We start from the raw sequence: 21,635 nt of genomic DNA on the forward strand, positions 1-21,635 counted from the left end.
TCAACTTCTGAGTCCACAAGTCCACCACTTAGCCACTAGTAGTACTTTATAGCAAACCATGGAATAACCATGAAAATTGACGCCTAAACTATCAATCACTAGCACAAAAAGACCAAACTCAGCAAGGATATGCATAACCCATTAAAGATGCTTTTTATCACAGACCATCTGAAATAGTAAATACACGGCTTTAACATCTAACATCAGTGATGCTTCTTAATGTGTCACAGGTTGGCCTAAATCCCAAGCAGTTAGTAACTGAGGAGGAGGAGCCAGAGAGCAGCACACAAACAGATCTCATAAAGCTGAATCCTGAAACATCATCCTACCGAAGGGCTGACTACAAAAGTCTCAGTTAAGACAATAACATTTGGTGAAGAACTGTCCCAAAGAGTTCAGGTGTTGCATTTTACAGGGTATGAATGTCTCTCTCTCACCTCCCTACCATGGTTTCTGCTACCACAAAGAAACGGGGAGATCAGTGGAGTGGTTTCTGCTCTACTGAAAAATCACCTTCAGATGGAATTATGGTATTTTACTGACAGACACCATTTTCCTTGTGTAACACTAAGTATGACTGTCTACAAATATGACCCTTAAAGCTCTGACAACCTACTCACCAAGGTGGTGGCTATCAGGAAAGTACAGTTTTGTAAGTAAACTTACGGTAAATGTAGATGCTTGAATTATTACAACTGTAGTAGCCTAAGCTATATGGGTTATATCCTTCTAAGGATATAACAGCCATCCAGCTTCCAGTGCTTCATGGCAAGTTCTATGTACCCAAAGAGCTAGTCAACTCAAGCTAATCTGACTAAAAGACAGATTTGGGCATCAAACGCTTCAGAACATTTATGTCAACAGATAGAAAGTGAGGCTAAAGCCCTGAGAAGGGCAATGCTAGGAAAAAATGTCCATAACCTGACATAAAAATATACAAAAATAAGGGAGGTGGAGGGAAGGAGTGGATACAGCAACAGTGATCAAACATTGACTGTTGTGGTAAGTTTACTTACACAACTGTACTGTGTTCTTCATATGGAACACTGCTGCACTAGCTAAAGCTGTAATGGTGGATTACCATAGCTTAACATGACTGGGAGGAGGAGGAGGAAGAATGGGCCAAGCAAAATTTGGCCTAGACCTGGAAAAGGAATTTAGTTTATAGTGCTTCGTAAAACTGTGTACCACAGGACCAAGTTGTTAATATTACAATACTTCTAGAATCCAGCCCTTTCCAAAAAGCCACAGATGAAGCCAAGGCCCTGGTGGAATGAGCACCGTCTTTGCCGGGAATAGTTTTGTTATGGCGGGCATAACATGGGACATCCACTTGAAAATATTCTATTTTGATACAGGTTTTTTTCATACCTACACACAAAAAAAAAAAAATAAACAACTGATAAGTTCTGAAAGCTTTTGTTCCATCAGGTACCCACGTTGTCTGTGGATGTACAAAGCATATTGTACACTTTCTCCCTCATTTTTAGGTTCTGGAAAGAAGACGGGGAAAATGACTAACTTGGATACCACTTTAGGCACAAATCAAGGATTAATTCTTAAGGAAACCTTGTCATTGTGGAAAATGAGATAAGGTTGACCCACTACAAGAGCTTCCCAACGCATAATCTCTTCTTGCAGAATCAAAATTAGTAAGACTATTTTTATAGGTTCATAGGTGATTATAAAGCTAATTACCTCTGGGGACTTAGCCTTGCTTTCCAAATGTATTGGTTAAGTTCATACATAGGGTTGTTTTATGGACTTGGGCAAGGGTGGACAAACACTTACAGGCTACCTCTCTATCTATTAGAGACATATGTGCCAGACCAGGGAGTAAATTTCTGATTCCCTATCAAGTTGTTCAAGTTATGCTTGACTTGGATAAGGGAAGAGCTCTGCCTAACATGGACATGTTCATCTTCCATCTTCTTCTAACATGTTCCAGAGAAAGGCAATTTCTGACGCATACAATTGTCCTTCCAGTATGTCCTATTTATGTTACAGGCAAGGTTTAGGTCCCTAGATTGGGTAATTTAGATGCAACTTGTTGTGTGGATGTACAACAGGTACATCACAGTGAGATTAGAGAATGTTTTATAGGAAAGGCGCAGATCACCCCTCAGCAGCTTGTAGGAAACTGAGTACAGGGATAGGGCTTTGCAGCAGTCCGCAAAGAACACGTGGTTTACATCCTGTATTGTTTTTGTGCAGTACATCTGTACACATTCCAGTTGTTGCATGGGTCTGGTAAGGTACATACTGAAGGAGTCATTGCACTCACTGATTGGTCTAATGATGGCAGAGTACAGCACAACAATGACATTGCTGGACCGAGATGCACAACACTGAATGACTTATTTACCACCACAGACGCACAATGGTCAAAGAACGGGTTGCTGCCTACATGCATTCCCATATCCCTGACCACTGGGTCTATTCTTAGGGGGTGATTGTCTATGTGGCAGTTTTCACAGATTTTCCAAAGTATTTTCTATATCAAGAACCTCAAGTCAGCCTGATGAGCTGGTTCAACTGGAGCAATGGTTAGTTTTTCTAATACAAAATTAAGATTTCCAGAACAAGCCAGTTGTTTTCCAGAAGGCATTGTATGCAACACCCTTTGAAAAAGATTTTCACATGAGAATGCATTGAAAGAGGGGGATCCATGGCATACTGCAATGGATGGCAAATGAGCCTTGACTGAGTAGTAAGACAGGCCATAAGATAAAAACTCACTCAAACAATGTAGAACCAGAGAAACACTAGCCTTGAATTGGTGCTGGTTCTTTTCTTGGCACCAACTAGAAAACCTCTTCCATTTACTAATCTAAGATAGTCTAGCCTCCATTAATACATGCTGCAAGTCCTCAGAAAAAAAGGTAACTAAAAAGGTATTAAAATTCTATCATCCAGGCAGTTAGTTGGAGTTGTTTGGGGACAGGATGTATAAAATACTTCTTTGCTTGTGTGAGTATGTCCAGTCTGTGAGGAAGCTTGTGATAACTTCACCTGACCATTACCAAAATACATGAGAACCACTATGGCCTGGGCCAGAAGGGAATCACCACAATGACCTTTGAAGACTCTTTCTGAATCTTCAGAATGATCCTGGATATTAGCTGAAATGATGGAAAAAGCACACAGGAAAGTACAGTTTTGTACCTACCATAAATGTAGATGTCCGAGAGGTATGCATCTGCAGTCCTAACAAATGGGTTGTCCTGGCCTCAGGCAGCCCTTCGGTCGGCCGGATTCCAAAGTCTGGGTCTGGCCTCGGCTGATGTCGCACTTCACCCGACGTCACAGCTGCAGTTTAGCGGGTATAAAGGCATCAGCCGAAGCCATTTTCCTCAGTGTTTCTTGCCCCAGATGCCAGGTGCCCTCTAGGAAGGCTAAATTTGGATAAATGCAAATGATTCCAAACAATAGAGAGCAAATAGAAATAAACATGTATATACATATATACAAACAAATACACCACAATAGATTCCCCCAGCTAGCTACAAGATGGGCAAATACCCTAAGAGTACCACAGAGGGGAAGGAGGGTGGATAATCCTGACTGCAGATGCATACCTCTCGGACATCTACATTTATGGTAGGTACAAAACTGTACTATGTCCTTCAAGGATGCATCTGCAGTCCTAACAAATGGGTAGAATACCATAGCCAAACTGGGGGAGGAGGCACTAAGGAGGCACTAAGAGTTTATGGTGTAGTTAAGATCCCTTGCAAAACAGCAGTGGCAAAACCTGCTCGGGATCTGGAGTATAAAGGTAGATTATAATGCTTGGCAAATGTATGCACGGAGCTCCAAGTAGCAGCCTCTAAAATGTCTTTGGTAGCCACTCCTCGTAGGAAAGCTTTAGTAGTGGCTGTAGCCCTTGTTGAGTGAGGTCTGATGTTTTCTGGAGTTGCCTTTCCATGAAAAGAGTAACAAAATCTAATGCAATTTCCTATCCATTTTCAGATTGTTTGCTTTGAAATTGCTTTTTCTTCCATTCCTGTTGCATATGCTACCAGAAGCTGGTCAGTTTTTCTATTGTTCTTGGTTCTGTCCAGGTAGTAGCGCAATTGTCTGTGTACATCCAAGGTATGCAGCAATCTTTCCCCCCTGTTCTGTGGGTTGGGGAAGAATGTTGGTAGGTGTATTGCTTGGTTTAATGATACCCTGGAGACCACCTTTGGCATAAAGGTAGGATTAGTTCTCATGGACACTCTATCCTGATGGAAGATAAGGAAGGGCTGCACTGCCATTAATGCCTGTAATTCAGAAACCCTTCTAGCTGAAGTGATTGCAAGCAGGAATGCAGTCTTCCAAGATAAGTACTGTAATTCTGCTGTTGCTGCTGGTTCAAAAGGGGGGAGTGTCAACTTTTCTAACACAAAGTTCAAGTCCCATGTAGGCAATGGTGGTTTCCTCGGTGGCTTTACATTTTTAATTCCTCTGAGAAACTGCCTGAGTAGAGGTTGAGAGAAGACTGGAGGATCCATGTTGTATTCTGCTGAAATTGCTGAAGCATGAATCTTAATGGAGGAGTAAGACAGACCATTGTGGAAAAGCTCTGCTAAGTATTCCAGGATGTTAGCTATGTTTGCCAATGATGCATCTACTCCTTTTGTTGCACTCCAAATGAGATATCTTTTCCATTTTGCTGAATAAGTTTTCCTTGTTGAGGGTCTGCGAGCCTCCAAGATAATGTCCTTAACCCTTTGAGATAAATCTGGGTTATTTTTCCTTATGTAATGTTCCAAGCAGCTAGCTGCAATGTTTTCAAGTTTGGATGCAGGATTTTGAAGTTGTTCTGAGTTAGCAGTAGAGGTAGTAGGGGTAGAGGCCATGCGTGTTCCCGGGTCATGCTCCTCAGTAGCAGGTACCAATGTTGCCTCGGCCAATCTGGAGATATCAAGATGATCCTCGGGTGATCTTCTTTGATCTTCAGTAGCACTTTGTGCATCAAAGGAAGAGGTGGGAATGCATATGCTGTCAGGTTTTTCCAACTGAAGGATAGGGAGTCCACCTTCCAAGCAAGTGGGTGGTATGTCCTTGTGCAGAATTTTTTCAATTGGTGGTTGTGTGGGGATGCGAACAGGTCTATTTCTGGTAGCCCCCATTTCCTTGTGATGGTTTTGAAGATGTCTGGATGCAGCATCCATTCGTGGACATCCGTGGTGGTTCTGCTTAAGATGTCTGCTAGTATATTTTCTTTTCCTGGCACAAATATGGCTTGGAGCTGAATGTTGAGGCTCAGGGCCACATTCCAGAGGTCCATTGCCATCCGGCATAGAGGATATGAATGTGTGCCTCCCTGTTTGTTGATATACCACATAACTGTGGTGTTGTCCGTCCTTATCAGCAAATGACCCTGTTGAAGAAATGGTCTGAATGTCTGAATTGCCTGTTTTACTGCCAGCATCTCTTTTTGATTTATGTGCAGGTTCATCTGGTCTTGAGTCCATAAGCCTTGTATGCACTTGTTCACCATGTGTGCCCCCCAACCGAGGTCTGAGGGGTCCGTGGTGATAGTCTGGCTTGGGTGAGGCCTGTGGAAGGGCAGTCCTTTGTTCAATTGACAGGCCTGGGCCCACCACTGGAATTCTTGCTTCAGGCATGGAATTATTGGAATTTGGGTTTCTAGGCTGTGCTTGTGCTGAGACCATAAATTCCTCAGGAACCATTGCAACTTCCGCATATGTAGTCTGGCATGCGGAATTAATATTATGCAGGATGCCATGTAACCCAGGGCTTGCAGGATTTTCCTTGCTGTAAGGTGGTTCTGCGTTGTTAATGCCATGAAATAGAGTGGTAGCTGCTTCTGTTTTTCTGCTGTGAGGAATGCCATCTGGTTTGATGTGTCCAGTTCTGCACCCAGGAAGGTTATCCTTTGGGATGGTATCAGCCTTGACTTTTTTGTGTTGACTGTGTATCCCAGGGCTTGCAGCAGGTGAATAACCTTTTTCAAATCTTTTGTTAATTTGTCTTTGCTGTCCGCTTGTAACAGGCAGTCGTCCAGGTATGGATAAATTTGAATTCCCTGAAGCCTGCAATGAGCAATTACTGATGCCAGGCATTTCGTGAATACTCTGGGTGCAGTAGATAAGCCAAAAGGCAATGCTGAGAATTGATAATGCTCTGATCCTGCAAGAAATCTGAGGTATCTTCTGCAATTTGGTCGTATGGGGACGTGCAGGTATGCCTCCTTGAGATCCAGAGTCACCAGCCAAGACTCCTTGCCCAGCATGGGAAGAAGTTGCTGTAGGGTCAGCATTTTGAATTTTGGAACAATGAGATATGTGTTTAGAGCGGACAGATCGAGGATAGGTCTCCATTGCTTTTCCTTTCTTGGTACTAGGAAAAGCCTTGAATAAAATCCTTGTCCTTGTTCCATAGCCGGTACCTTTTCTATAGCTCTCATCCTTAGTAAGTGGTCTATTTGCTGTAGAGCGTTTGTCCTTTGGTTTGGAGGTAGGTTTGGCATTCCTCTCTTCCTTGGAAGAGTATGGAAGTGAAACCTGTAGCCTTTGTCTACTGTCTGTAGAATCCATTTGTCTCCTGTAATGTAATGCCAATTTACTGAAAATAAGGCTAATTTTCCGCCTAAGGGTGCTGCCAGTTGTTCCCTGGTAGGCGGTTTCAGAGCCAAGTCACTGTGATTGTCCTGCAGAGGTGGTAGTGGCTGGATCTGTGGCAGTAGTTCTCTGGCTGTTAGGCTGCCACTGACGTCCCCTGTAGGCACCTCTGGATTGACCTCTGCCTCTAGGGCATCTATTTCTGCTTCTCTGTGCTCTGGTGGTGTCTGGAAAGGACCAATTCTTGGAAGGCCAGTTCCTACTAAACCTCGGAGGCTGGACCTGTAAGAAATCCTTGACTGTCTGGACAGATTTAGCTTTTTCTTCCACCTTCTTCAACACTTGCTGTGCAGGGGAACCAAACAAACTGTGCTTTTCCATGGGAGCATCTAGAAGCTTTGATTTTACATGGTCTGGTAAGGATTGCTCTTTTAACCATGCATGCCTTCTGATCACTGTACCAGTCATAGCTGATCTAAAGGAAGCCTCCAGTGCATCATAGCCGCATTTTAAGGAATGATTACTGACCTGCTGAGTGTTATGCACCAAATCCTGAAGGGACTTACGGTCTAAAGGTTCAGGCGAGGACAGTTTTTTAGTGAACTGATCTAACAGAAATTCCTGATACTGAATCATGTGGAATTGACAGTTTAAGGCCCTAGCCGAAAGAGTAGCAGAAGTATAAACTTTTTTACCCCATCTCTCCAATGCCCTAGATTCTCTTTCAGAGGGGAGGGGTTTTTTGGCAGAGGCAGCTGCTACAGCTTTGGGGCCCTGTGAAATAGTTTCAGGATCTGCAATAGGAGCCTTATACAAATGATAATGAGTGTCCGGAACCCTGTAGTATCTGTCGGGCTTAGCAGGGGCCGGAGGCAGTGAGTCAGGGGCAGAGCAAGCATCATTAAATGCATCATCCACAACTGTAAGTACTGGAGGAATAGCTAAAGGCCTATGTTGTGGTAAATGTAAAAAGGTCCTAAGCCTTTTCCTAGAGTCTGAAAAATCCTGGCCCTGCCATTGAAATTGTTCCCTCATGGCATGCAAGGTTTCCCCAAAAGAAAATTCCTCAGGAGGAGAGGCAGAAGGTATGGAATCCTCTGCATCAGAGTCCTCATTTGGAGAATAAGGGCCCTCTGGAGGATTTGTATTTTCTGAATCATCAGAGGAATAATCTGAAGAAACTGGCTCAGGGGGCTCTGCTCTAAGCCACTACTCTGGAGGTGGGTGAGAGGCCCTGTCAGGGTGAGACTGGGTTCCCCTGATCAAAGAAATGAGATCCTCTGCTAGACTAAGCATTTGAGTACCAGAGCTAGGCCTGTGAGAGGGGGCTTTAGCAGGCACGGCCTTTGAAGATTTAGCTGCTTTAGCCCTGGCAAAAGCCTTAATTGACATGGATGCAGGGGGCCTAGCAGCTCCACGTGCAGGAGTAGATACATCCAAGGGGATAGTATCTGATAAATCCTGAGAAACTGTAAGAGCAGGTGGATTTTCAGTAGCAGATTCAGCCATGCTGGAAGAGGCCTCGGTAGAAGGAGGCAAGCTTTCGGCCGAAGGAAGAACCGGACTCGCCGGCGAAACAGAGACACTCGCGGTTGGCTTAACCGCGGTTTCTGCCGAAACCGCGGACCGCGAGTGTCGGTCCTTTTCCTTAAGCTTTTTAGCTAAATGTGAAGTCGGAGTCTCCGACGGCATGATATAAGCAAAAGCGGGCGAAAAACTCCTCTGCAAACTCCGACCGACGTCTAAGTGTTCGTCGGTTGAAGGAAGCACAGGCTAGACAAGCTGCTACGTCGTGGTCTGGGCCTAAACAAGGTAGGCAGTAAGAGTGGAAATCTTTATGAGGTATTTGTTTCCCACAAGTTAAACAGTTATTCACTTTTTCTGACATCGGCTGAGGCAAGAAAGAGTCCCCAACGGGGTACTTAGCTTTTTAGAAGTCTTCGGTAGTAGCAATCTCTGGTTCTGACCGACCGGCACTTGCGAACAGCTTCTGCTTCGGGCGCCACGCGGCAAGAAAGACTGAGGAAAATGGCGTCGGCTGATGCCTTTATACCCGCTAAACTGCAGCTATGACGTCGGGTGAAGTGCGACATCAGCCGAGGCCAGACCCAGACTTTGGAATCCGGCCGACCGAAGGGCTGCCTGACCAGGACAACCCATTTGTTAGGACTGCAGATGCATCCTTGAAGGACATCATTCCTGATCAAGGAAAGGAAAATGCATCAGTCTTCCAGGCCTTCTTGCTTGAAGTCCTGGAGCAGAATTTTGTCAAGTGATTTTTGTAAGCAGAGGCGAAAAGATCTAATAGAGGTGTTCTCCACAGTTGGATCAAATCTTGGCAGGCCCTCTGACTCTGTTTCCATTCATAAGGGTCTGTCCTGGTCCTGCTCAGCTTGTCAACTGCACAATTTTGTTCTGTCAGTATGCAAGACACTTGTAGAATGAGATTGTTCTGAAAAGCTACATCCCAGCTGGATTAATGTTGCTAGATTGATGGTAAAGCAAAAGGGAAAAAAATCTACTTTTTTGCAGACTGCAAGCCCTCCTGCATGCCCCTGAACTTAAATATACCTACTCCGAGGATGGACGACAGTGGAGAAAATGGAATCCCACACTATTACTGAAAAGTGCTTTCGGACAAACTTTTTCAGCTGATTTGCGCTCAAGTGAGCAAGCTTCATTAGAATGACATATTTCCATCCCAGGCTACCATGGCTAGTCTGTACACAGGGTAAGAGCTGGCTCCCCCTTGCTTGTTTATGTACCAAATCACGCTGATGCTGCCTGTAAACACTTGCAGAGTTTATGTTTTGGTCAGTCTTTTTTGCTCCAAAGACCCTGCTCCCAAGCAACATCTGAAACATCTACTGTGGCTGGCAGTGAGAATGGAAGATCTGGACTTTGACAAATTTTGTGTCTTCATGACAGAATATCCTTTTTCACAAATCCCAAAAACTGGAATCTGAAATGCCAGGGGATGGTGATTCTGTGACCATAAAGAATTCAGGTACCACTGGATTATTTTCATGTGCAGTCTTGAAAGAAGTACCACGAGTATCTTAGATGTCAAGAGATCCAGAACCCCAAATCATTGAGAAAGTTGTCTGAGTGCTAAAACTCAGGAATAGATCTAAATACAGATATGTTTATTCCTCTGAAAGAATAGCTCTTTGAACTGTGGTGTTCAGGAGACACCTCAGGAAAACAATCCAGTGAGAAGTCTAACAAGACTTTTGAAAGTTCTCCTGGATCTCCAGCCTGTGTAGGAGATCCCTTACCCCAAAGCAGGAGAATCCTAACTATTTGAAAAAGATTTTGCAAAAAAATGTCATACCGATAAGGAAAAATGTGAATACCTGCAGTCTGTAGTAGGTTATCACAGGAGCAAGCTGCTTTGGGAATATCCTTTGTGCAGCAGATAGGCCAAAGAGGGTAATGTAGAGAACCAAAATGAAATACACCAGTGGCACAAGCCACAAGACCCAACTTGATCAGAATGTGTATAATTTTAGAGAGAACAGCAAACCAGTTATTGCGAGTATATTTAACATAGCCAAAATTCATAAAGATTTAAACAACTCTCCATTACACAGCCAAACGTCTTGATATTTTACTAAAAGAATCTATAAACAAACTACAACAGTTGTGTATGGACTCCTGACAATTTCTGACTAAAATCGAGAAGGCATTTAATGAGAATTGCATATTAGCAATGGCTGATGATCTGAATTTATATTCTGTCATCCTTCACACTATCGGCCTTGAATGGGTCGAAGAAATACTATTTGAAATTGGTGAATTACAATTTGATAGGGTGAAGTAGTGATTTATGGGAACAGTTTTACGCAAAAATTTCATTTTCTTTGAAAGCCAATTTTTTAGACAGGTCATGGGTGTAGCTTGTGCCCCCAGTTTTGCTAATCTTTTTATGACCCAGTGTGAGTCTAAATTTGTATTTAACAGTGGTTACCAACAGTCTTCGGCATTCTACACCCGCTATTTGGACGACATTTTTATCTTATGGATGGAAACAAGGGAAAGTTTGGATGAATTTAAACAATATTTAAATGAAACAACTGAATTTCTAAAATTTTCTTTGGTCTATATTACCAATAAGATATCTTTTTTTTTAGATATCGAACTTACTAAAAATCTAGACCTTCAATGTTTCAAGTCCAACATTTTTAGGAAGCCAACTTTTTCTAATTTGTATCTTCACTATAAGAGTTGGCACCTAAAATATCAGAAAAAGGCCACTGTCAAAGGCCAGCTGGTGAGACTGGCCAGAATGATTATGGATATTGATGCATTTTTCAATGAATGTGACATAGTTTTGGACATGTTTGAAAAGAGGTGGTACCCTATGAAATTTTTACTTGATATAAGAAATGAGTTTGTTTACAAGAAAATTCATGGTTTCTATGTGCCATTACTTTGTCCACCTCCCTGTGATACTTTGGCGTCAGGTATATCATCTTCACAGAATGAGAAGGCAGCTGGTAAAGATGAAATTTGGTTTGGGTAACCATATATACTTTATCACCACTTTCACTTTAGACAGTTGTGCTATTTCAGAGTCCCTTAGGAGAAATTGGGTATTATTTTCCACCGATAACCATTCTGTTAAATTTTTGGGGAGTGAACCCTATATTATATATAGGAAGGACAAGTACTTTAAACAACTTTTGGAATAAAACAAGGGGACAGTGAATAGAAAGGCAGGGATGGTAAAATGTGGCAGGTGTAAACAATGCCCCTATAATGATGGGAACAGACAATATATCTGTTAATGGTAATACTTATAAAGTAAAAGGGCACTTTACTTATGATTCACAGCAGGTGATTTATGTAGCCTGCTGTTCCACATGCCCTGTCTTCTATGCAGGGAAAACCTCCAGACAACTGAAAGATAGGGTATATAAGCATATACTGGACATCAAGAAACCCAAAACTGCAACCACGTTATACAGGCATATAGGGATTATCCCTCCCATTTTTTTTTCAAATTTACAGTCATGGAACAAATTAAGAAGGATTTGAGAGGATTTATTGTGAATGAACATTTAGACAAATGTGAGTTAAAATAGCAGCTGTTATTGAATGCTATGAATTGGCCAGGTCTAAATGATCTGTGTTCTATGAACTGCTTATTAAAGCTGAAGCACTTGGAGGTTTAATTTTACATTCAAACTTGTCATTTTAACACGTGTACTATGTGTGTGCACACACACATATATATATATATATATATACATATATATATATACATATATATATATATATATATACATATATATATATATATATGTATGTGTGTGTGCGTGTGTGTGTATATATATATATATATATATATACATATATGTGTGTGTGTATGTATATATGTATATATATATATATATATATATATGTGTGTGTGTGTGTTTGTGTGTATATATATATATATATATATATATATATATATATATACACATATATAATTACTGTTTTCCAAAATATTTTCACACTTATTTATGTGCAGTCATTTTAAGTCATTTTATAACATGTTGAAGGTGTTATGTTTTGTTTTAAAAGACTTTATGCTGCTATTTAAAGATCTTGAAGATGTTATGGTGTTACTTTAACTTTTAATGGATTTATTAGAATAGTTATCACATGGGTTTTGAATTTTGGTTTAAGTACTAGCAGTACATTTTTTTGACTGGTTCTGATGAAGCTTCTTACAAGAAATGAAAGTGCTTAACTGTCTTGGAAGTTTTTTTAATAAAGATTTGGTGGTTTAACCATGATCTATTTTTGGCCTGGATTTATCTTTCAGCTGTTCCTACAAGGTTGTGGCCTTTGAAGTTTGGTGTTCTTGGGTTTTTCCAGTTCATTTCAACATTTATGATAAAATAATAGTTTGGTCTGGTGGGAGAGGAGAAATCCCTGAAAAGGTGGATTTTTTTATATGAAAAGCAACAAAGAGAAAAATGGCACAGCAGAATAAGCTCCAAATATAACTCACTGACAAAATACGACAACTGTTGTTAGCAGTAACTGACGAGAAAAACTAAACTAACTACTGGGGTGCAGCTTAAAACAATAATGCCAAGAGGACAGAAAAAGAAAAAGCCAAAAATGACAGTAAAGATCTGCTCTAACCTAAACATTTCTTCTAATAGTGGAAAGTCATCAAATGAATGGAAATACAAAGGAAACAAAATCAAATAATGGGATTTTTCTCACAAAAGAAAATTAAATAACTTTTCAAAGAAACACAGCCTGTGGCCATTTTTGAAATGTGATAATCAGTAGAGAAAAAAAAAAGATCTGGAGAGTAAGAATACCCAAAACACACTAAGAGTAAAAAATTGAAAAACTGGCAGCCTGGGAAAGTTGTATATGCTAAACTGAAAGCCTGCACTTTCAAATCCTTCTGGTTAACAAAGCTGGAACCCTTCACCCCTGATCCCTTATGTTATAATGCCTCTGCAACAGATTAGAAATTTGAATATGTTAATCAAATCAAGCACAATAAGTGAAGCTGGATAATTCTTGCATATTCTTGAATTATGTGGCTTTGGTAAGTTGAACTACATCATATTGTCAGCTAAATGTACATTCTACATTTCCACATTAATTTTACCTGGGACTGGATACAAAGGACATCCTGAAGGCATTATGCTGAACAACTTCTGTTTAAAATAAAGACTTACTTGGCCTCTGCCATGAAGTACAGAACTGAAGGTCACTCAACCCTTCCTTTCCCCAGTGAAGGACAGCACACAGATGGAGACTCAGTTTTACTACTCAATTCTCTATCTGCCATCCTGGACCTCTGCCTGAACTTGGGGTCACCAATAACAAAAGCAGAAACCTAACCACTGCATAAATGGGATGGCTAACCTCATAGACATGCTCTTGTTGTTGACAGCAGTACCTTAGTGTAAGCTAAACAGCTGACTCTCTGCAGGACCATGTGGTTTCTTAATATAATATTTGACCTGACAGCTTACCTTGGCAAACAGCTCCTTCCTTTCTTTTCCATGTTCCTGGAGCCTCTTCTGCCTTTGCTGACCAGATACTGGCTCATTCGTTACAGGGCTACTAAGCAGATTTTTAACATCTTTAGTTACCACTGCAGTTTCCTTTCCTTTAGGAATCTAAAATACAAACAAAGATGTATTTAGTTTTTAATTAACTTATTGGTCAGGTAAATATGCTGATCCAGATGGAACATGTCACAACCTAAACAATACAAGTACAGCAAGTAAACAATAAGGTGAAGTACAAGCATAGTGTAACACAACAACACAAACACATACCCCAGTTATACATTATGGACAAGTAACACTTCAGTCCTACTGCAGAGACTAGTCAACAATGTCAAACAAAATGGTAGAATCATCTTATTAAACCTTCAGTACAAGACCCAAAAGGCATAAGAAGTAACAAGCATGTGTTAATAAACAAGCTTGCTCTACTTACGTTCTCCTTGCACAAAAAGGAAGATCACAGAGAAAGAATAACTGCAAGTTAACCATGTTGTTACTATAAAAGGATTAGAGGATTCTTTTAGCATTTTTGGAAGAGTTTTATCATCAAATATTTTCCTGATACAACAGCCAGTTTGGTCGACTACCCAGTTCACATAAGTGCTACTTTTGAACCAGTTACATGAATATCTGCTCTTTGGTTGACATGGTAAGGGTTTGACTCCAAAACAGAATGGAATTACAAGAAATGTACTCTAAATATTACTAGGAGGTAGGCATATTAAAACAGAAAAACATAAATGCTTATGGGAATACAAAGTAAATACTGCCATTCCCACGGAACTGTGAATGGATGTGTTAGTAGTACCCAGGTATGCCACTTATGCAAGAGAGTTTTGATTTTTATTTTCTGGTTGGCAATAACAGTATTTTTATACACTGGCTAAATTAAGTTGACTGTTTCCCAACATATCAAATAAGTCTTGGAGGTATATTACAAATGCACCAAGCAACTGGCTGAACATCTTCTTGGGATGTATTGGTTTGCTTACTTACAAACAAGATTTGCAATACATTTTAAATGTTTTATGGCCTGGGCAACTTGTGTTAATTGCAGATTACATTAACTTGCACTTTAAAGCTTAAAGGTAACTTTTACAGTTACTGCTCTTAGTGGCAAAGAAATGCAATACACAAAAATGGAAGCAACACATTTGTAAAGGAAAAAAAAAACACATGATCTAAACAAATTGGTACAAGAAATAATGAACATGGAACTTACTACAGAATATGAAAAGCTGAAAGAAAGGTGAGGGGAAAAATGGAGGATCCAAAATTCCAATAATTTAATGAACTAATATGATTACTGAAACTGCAGTGTTTACGCAGTACATTTTGTAACTAATTAATGGTTCAGATTTAACAACAAGATGAAAATGTATATAGACATATATAAAAATGACATCATATTACCTATTTAGTTATTTACATTTGTTGACCAGGGATATAGTGCTGATCCATGTTTACCTATTTTAGCCAAAGTGTAAAAAAGCCCATATAAAGCAGTACAGTTAACAATAACAATAAAGATTCAGTACAGCTCAAAAATAAAACATGGGTAACCTTAACTTTAGATTAGGTAGTGCCTGTGGGTGAGCCATCAATTTGGGCAACTGCTCCTATCTGGAGGGGTACATTTAATTTGTTGAAAATGTACCTAGTTTTGTGCATTTCTTTCTAAGTTAAAAGGGGATGGGGGTTCTGAAAATGTAGACAGTTTTTAGTTTGAGTGTTTTTGTTGAAGTAAAAAGTCATGAAAAATGTGATAGGTTCAAATGGAGATAAGAAGTAACTGCTTAAAAGATCTGCCTAACATTCATGAGTGCATGCAAGTCAAAAGCTGGAAATACACATTCAGCAGAACTGTCACATATATAAAAGGTGAGAGTAGTAGCTTTCTATCACAATGGCTACTCTTTCCATGTTATCACAGAATGTAAATGGCTTTACAGGTACAGACAAAAAGAAAACAGTACTGAATTACATTAATAAATGTAGGGTGCAAATATCAAAGTTGCAGAAGACATGTGTGAACATAAATAAAAATGTAAATTTGGCAATGAAAGGATTTCAAAACAGATGTTCTACAGAGTGCCACATTTAATGAAATGGGGAGTAATACTGATTGCTAGAGGGATTCCAATGGAAAAAAACAAGACAATAAAACAGTAGATTTGTTGTAGCAAGGAGTGACTGGCTGGGGAGAAGGATTATACTGTCATGTACTTATATTCCACCAAAAATAGCTATCATGGAGTTTAAAATAACTGTGGAGAAATAATCAACTTTCAGCAAGCATTATTTATGGATTAGGACTGGAACTGGATTTGCAATAGTGAGGATGTACCAGGGAACCTAGAAAGGAAATTGTAACAAAAGAAGACAGATTTCTGAAGAAATATATTAGCATATTTAGAATGGAATATGTGAATGCAGTAGTAGGAAATTAGACATAATTTACATATTATTTCCTCAGGGTACAATAATTGGGCTAGACTGGAGAGAATTAAAATTTCACAGAAGCCTATGTATTTAAATGAAAGCTTCAACACATCCAATAACTACTTCAAGACCATGCACCGATAAAAATTAAGATAAAGATGCAAGGTAATGAAGCAAAAATGCGACACTGGTGCTTTTCTACTTGTTAAAAAGAAAGGAACAGATATTGGAAATGATTCTAGAATTATTTGGGAAAACAGAACTTTCTTTGGAAGGTGTAGCTAGTGAATAAAATGAAAATAAGAGTTTGAAAAGAGGGTAGAAATAAATGAGAAACAAACACGTGAAAAAGTAACAGGACTTATTTAAAGGGACTGACAAATATTAAAATTTTGCAGAATAAAGTGGATCTGACAGAACACTAAGAGAAGCAACTGCAGAGTGGCAAAGGGAAAATAAGGGTGTATTTGTATAATTTCCATGAGTTTAGAAAGGCTGCTGCACAATTAAAGTTATATACTCACCATAACTATGCATCTGTGTTGTCCATTTTCATTCTTCTTCAACTGATGGATCTCAGATCTGACCTCAGATATGGCTCAGCTGCATTTACTTAGACTTTCGGATCTGACTCTTGAGCTCCTCCCTTTACCCATAATGCCTCAGAACCCTGTATTACTTCAGATCGAGTTTGCTGCCCTGAAAGCAAAAAGACTAACCATAGCCAATACAGAAGGAAAGTCAATAGAAAAGGTAGGGGCTCAAATTGGAACAGTGATTCTGGGAAAAAAACTATCAAGTCACTACCAGATGACCAGGCAGAGGAAGGAGGTTGGGAGGCTCAGCAAGAATGAAAATGGACAACACAGATGCAGTTATGGTGAGTACATAACTTTACTATCTAATGTCAGTGTCATTCATTCCTCAACTGATGGGACACAGTCCCCAGCTACATTAACCCTGGGTGGCCCTCATGGAAGTATATTCTGGTGTACCACAAAACCAAAAGCAGCTTTGTTTCTGGAGATCAAATCCAGTTTGTAATGACGAATAAAGGTATGTGCATTGGACCAAGTGGCTGCAGCACAAATATCATCAACAGAAATTATGGACCAAAAAGCAGATGAAGTACCCATGGATCTAGTGCAGTGGGTTTTTGAGGTCTGGGAAAAGGCCACGTTGACTGTAAACAAATGATATGCAATCTGTTAACCACTTAGCTAAGGTAACTTTGGAAACTAGTTTTCACAACCTGTTGGGGGCAAAGGAGACAAACAACTGATCTATTTTTCCTACAATCCTTTATCCTGTGGATTTAAAAATGGAGCTGTCTATGCATGCCTAACAGCCGAAGCAGAATGAAACAACCCTTTTAAGACTAGCTTATTGCGGAGATTACTTAAGCCTGAGAATTGAAGCCTGCACAAATCTGACAAGACGCTTCAATTTGGGCACTCCCTGTGGGCATCAGAATTGGGTATCTTATGACCACAGAAGTACACTTTTTAAAATCCATTTGGCTTTTCAGCCATTTTAGCAAAAAAAAAAAAAAAAAAAAAAAAAAGAGAAACAAAGATTTTTTTTTTGTTAAAGTGCAGAAACTATAGAAAAGAAGACATACCAGCAATGGTATACAAGAAGTACCCTATGAGGAGAAGAAAAGAAAGAAAAAAGAATACTAACAATGGTACACAGTACCCTAGAAAAAAGGTAGGAAATGGAAAAAAAAACTTTAAAGCCTAATGCAGAATAAGACAATAATTAGAAAAGAAGGAATGGTGAAAGGTATAAAGTCAGAAGAATTGTAAGAAAATTCTATTTTACTTACAAAAACCCTTTAAAAACACCCTTAAAGCTCAAGAGAGCATGATTCACATCTGAAGTGAAGGAGCGGCAAATGAGATTTGGAGTATTACAGAGTTCTGAGGCATTATAGGTAAAGGAAGGAGCTCAACTGTTGGATCCGAAGGGCTAAGTGAATGCAGCTGAGCCGGATCCAAGGTTGGATCCAGACCCATTAGTTGAGGAATGAATGAGAATGACAACATCAGATCAAGGTACTGCTGCTCGATGCTAGGAATCTAAACAACAAAGTGCACTCCCTGGAAACACTCCTCACTTTGGAAGATGCTGATGTCTGTGCAGTCACTGAGACATGGTTCACAGGCACGGAAAGCACCCTGGCCATGTAGGACTACAATGCCTTCCATATATTCAGACCACAAACTGAGCATGAAAGAATCAAAGAAGGAAGTGTATCCATCTTCATTAAGGATAAGTACACCTCGAGACTGGTCAAACAGTATGACTTGAGCTACTCCATGGCCAATTACTATAGGCAAAGCCACCACCACCACATCACAGCTAGCTATAGATCCCCCACCATGAAACAGGAAAAGCACACCACACACCTGGACTTATTGGAGTCACTTGCTTATAGCCCACCACCTTTAATTATCCTACCGCTGACTGGGAAATGAACACAAACATGCAAGCTCAGAGGTTCTTGTACTTTGTCAATACAAATGCTCTGCAACAGCTAGTCAGCACACCCACAAGAGGCTCAAATGTCCTGGCCATAGTATTCACTAACATGGGAGACCATTGCACCCTCCCCTGTATTGCCACTGTGGTCAGAAAGACCTTCTATGTCATCCCTGGTAAGATCGTACCATAAATCAATCTCGTTCAATGTAATGATAAGACTAGATACCCTATCAAGCTCAAAAACAGTTAAGAATTTTTCAACCACAAACTACCTCCTACTAAGTGATGGTATAAGAAGTTTCAAAGCCCCTTGAACACAGATAAGATAGACTCCTATGCAGGTGTGTACACCACTGCCCTGTATAACCACTTAAGTAAGCAGCTGTGTAGAATCAGCTCCACCTGAGCTGATTAAAACCCAGGTCTTGCCAAAAAAACAAGCCACCCTGGTGGACTCCTCATATAAACAGGCTACACAACAAGAGAAAGAAACTAATGTTCAACAACAAGAGGGAACTGACTTAGAAGAAACCCCTCTCTAGCTTAAACTAACAAATTAGAGATCTTGTCAAGTCCTCCAAAGCTAATTATGAAGCAAAAATAATCTCCCTAGCTAAGGATAATCACAAGGCATTCTTTAACTACGTCTGAAATCTAAAGGGGAATATCCAGCTGTGCAGTGAACTGGTTGTGAATAGTGTGAAGGCTGTCAGCCTAGCCAGAGAGAATTTTATAGATAATTCTATAATTTGTAAATATCAATGTAAGTCACAGACTTGTTGTCTTAAATGTAAAAAACTGATGTTAGATGTGGAACTGAAAAAATTAAACAACAGTGCTCTCTACTGACTAAAAGTAAAGCATGTTGTGATCCTTTGATGTAGAAAGTGGCGCTGAAGAGTCTAGATGAAGACACTCTTTATATTGTTTTAACCAAGAGTTAAATTGCTAGATTTAAACATGCAAATGCATTTTTATTGTTCTGCTTCCTGACCGAATGCAAGATAACAAAATGAGATGTTAAGAATGTAATGGTCCCTTGGACAGAGTGAGTGCAAAGGTAGAGGTGAGTAGTAGTACCAGGCTGACAATGAGGCACCACTGTCAGAGGATGCCAGACTTCCTGTGGAAGGGGAGCTGGGAAGGGTAACAAGGAGAGAGTTGAGTCAGGCTCAGCTCTCAGACCCTACATTGCAAGGCCTGAGGCAGGTAGCTAGGGAGGCACCTGATTCTCAAGGAAAGGGGGAATCTGTATACTGGGACAAAGGGTTACTATACAGAGACTGGACCCCTGAGGGAGGGCTAAAAGGTGAGAGTGTATAGAAGTTGGTAGCGCCTACAGCCTACCATCTGGTGCTTCTAGCCATAGTCCATGATACTCCCTTTGTAGGTCATATGGGCATAACATGTAAAAAGAGGCATATCACGCAAAACTTCTACTGGCCTGGAATTTCCAGAGATGTAACAGGGTACTGCAGGACCTGTGAGCAGTGCCAAAAGGTAGGCAAGGCAGGAGACAAGGTGAGAGCTCCTTTGATGCCTTTGCCTGTGATTGAGGAGCCATTTCAGAGGGTAGCTATGGATAGTGTGGGTCCCCTGAGTACCCCAAGTTCCACAGGGAAAAAGTATATCCTTGTGGTAGTGGATTATGCTACACGATACCCTGAGGCAGTGGCTTTGTCCCCCAGTGAGGCAGATAAGGTGGCAAATGCTTTGTTAGAGATTTTCATCAGGGTGGGTTTCCCAAAAGAAATACTGACTGACAGAGGTGCCAATTTCATGTTAGACCTGCTGGCTTGTCTGTGGACGTCCTGAAGCACATGAATACCACCCCCTACCATCCCCAGACTAATGGTCTTGTTGAGAGGTTAAACTCTACAATCAAGTCCATGCTACGGGCATTTGCAGATCAGTTTAAGAGGGAATGGGACAAATATTTGCCTCATCTGTTGTTTGCTTACAGAGAGGTTCCCTAAGAATCCACAGTTTTTTCACCCTTTGAGATGCAGTATGGGCATAGGGTGAGGGGACCTCTAGATTTAATTTGAGATGAGTGGGAAGGTGAGTGCGATTCTCACAAGGAGTCTGTTGTGGCATATGTCTTAAAACTCAGGACAAAGCTCAGGGAACTCATGGGCATGTCCCAGGAGAACCTGGCAGAAGCCCAACAACAGAAAAAGGTGTGGTATGACAGGAATGCTTGAGCGACAGAGTATGCTGTGGGGCAGCAGGTAATGGTTCTCATTCCTGTCAGACACAAGAAGCTGCAAAGCAGCTTGCTAGGGACCCTACAAGGTGGTAAGAAAGGCAAGTGAAGTTAACTACATGGTGGAACTGCTAGGCAGAAGGCAGGGGCACAAATTGTACCATGTTAACTTGATGAAACCTTACCATGATAGGGAGGCCCTTGTGCTGAGCATTTGCAGTGGACTGCAGGAGGAGTCTGAGTGAGATCTGGGGACTGATCTCCTTAGTGAGGCTTGGGCTGACACCTCAGTGGAAGGGATAGCAATGTCACAAAAGCTATCTCCTACCCAGGTTCGAGAAATCTGAGCAGTGTTGCAGGAATTTGGGGACATGTTCACTGGAAAACAAGGGTGCACCCACCTGGGGCAGCACCAGGTGGATACAGGACCCCCAAAGGTCTATTAGGCAGGCTCCTTATAGAGTGCCCGAAAGAGTCAGGCAGACTCTGAGGGAGGAGGTACAGGCGATGTTGGAACTAGGGGTGATTCAAAAGTCCAACAATCCCTGGGCCTCCCCAGTGGTGCTGGTTCCAAAGAAGGATGGCAGCACCAAGTTCTGTGTGGACTACAGGAAATTAAATAGTCACACAGAGTCATATGCTTACCCCATGCCTAGCACAGATGAGGCTAAGTATATTAAAACCATTGATCTTACCAATGGTTACTGGCAGGTGCCCTTGACTCCCAGTGCTAGGAGAGAAGTTAGCCTTTGTGACTCCTTTTGGCTTGTATGAGTTCACAAAGATGCCCTTTGGGATGAAGAATGCCCCAGCAACTTTCCAGAGGCTGGTAGATAATATCCTGGCAGGAGGGTTTGCCCTTGATTACTTAGATGATATTGCTATCTACAGCCA

General features: G+C 40.8%; 1 protein-coding gene across 1 annotated transcript in view; it reads right to left on the minus strand.

Annotated features, from left to right (window-relative positions):
- The window catches only part of WDR91 (WD repeat domain 91), a 1,072,555-nt gene that overhangs the window by 370,146 nt on the left and 680,774 nt on the right, over nucleotides 1-21,635 (minus strand). Inside the window, exon 9 of the mRNA XM_044087550.1 lies at nucleotides 13,568-13,714. Coding sequence (XP_043943485.1) covers nucleotides 13,568-13,714 — 147 coding nt within the window. The remainder of the gene's footprint in view (nucleotides 1-13,567; nucleotides 13,715-21,635) is intronic.

The sequence above is a fragment of the Protopterus annectens genome, chromosome 11.part0, assembly GCF_019279795.1.
Source record: "Protopterus annectens isolate FY-2018-M chromosome 11.part0, PAN1.0, whole genome shotgun sequence".
NCBI classification, from domain to species: domain Eukaryota; kingdom Metazoa; phylum Chordata; order Ceratodontiformes; family Protopteridae; genus Protopterus; species Protopterus annectens.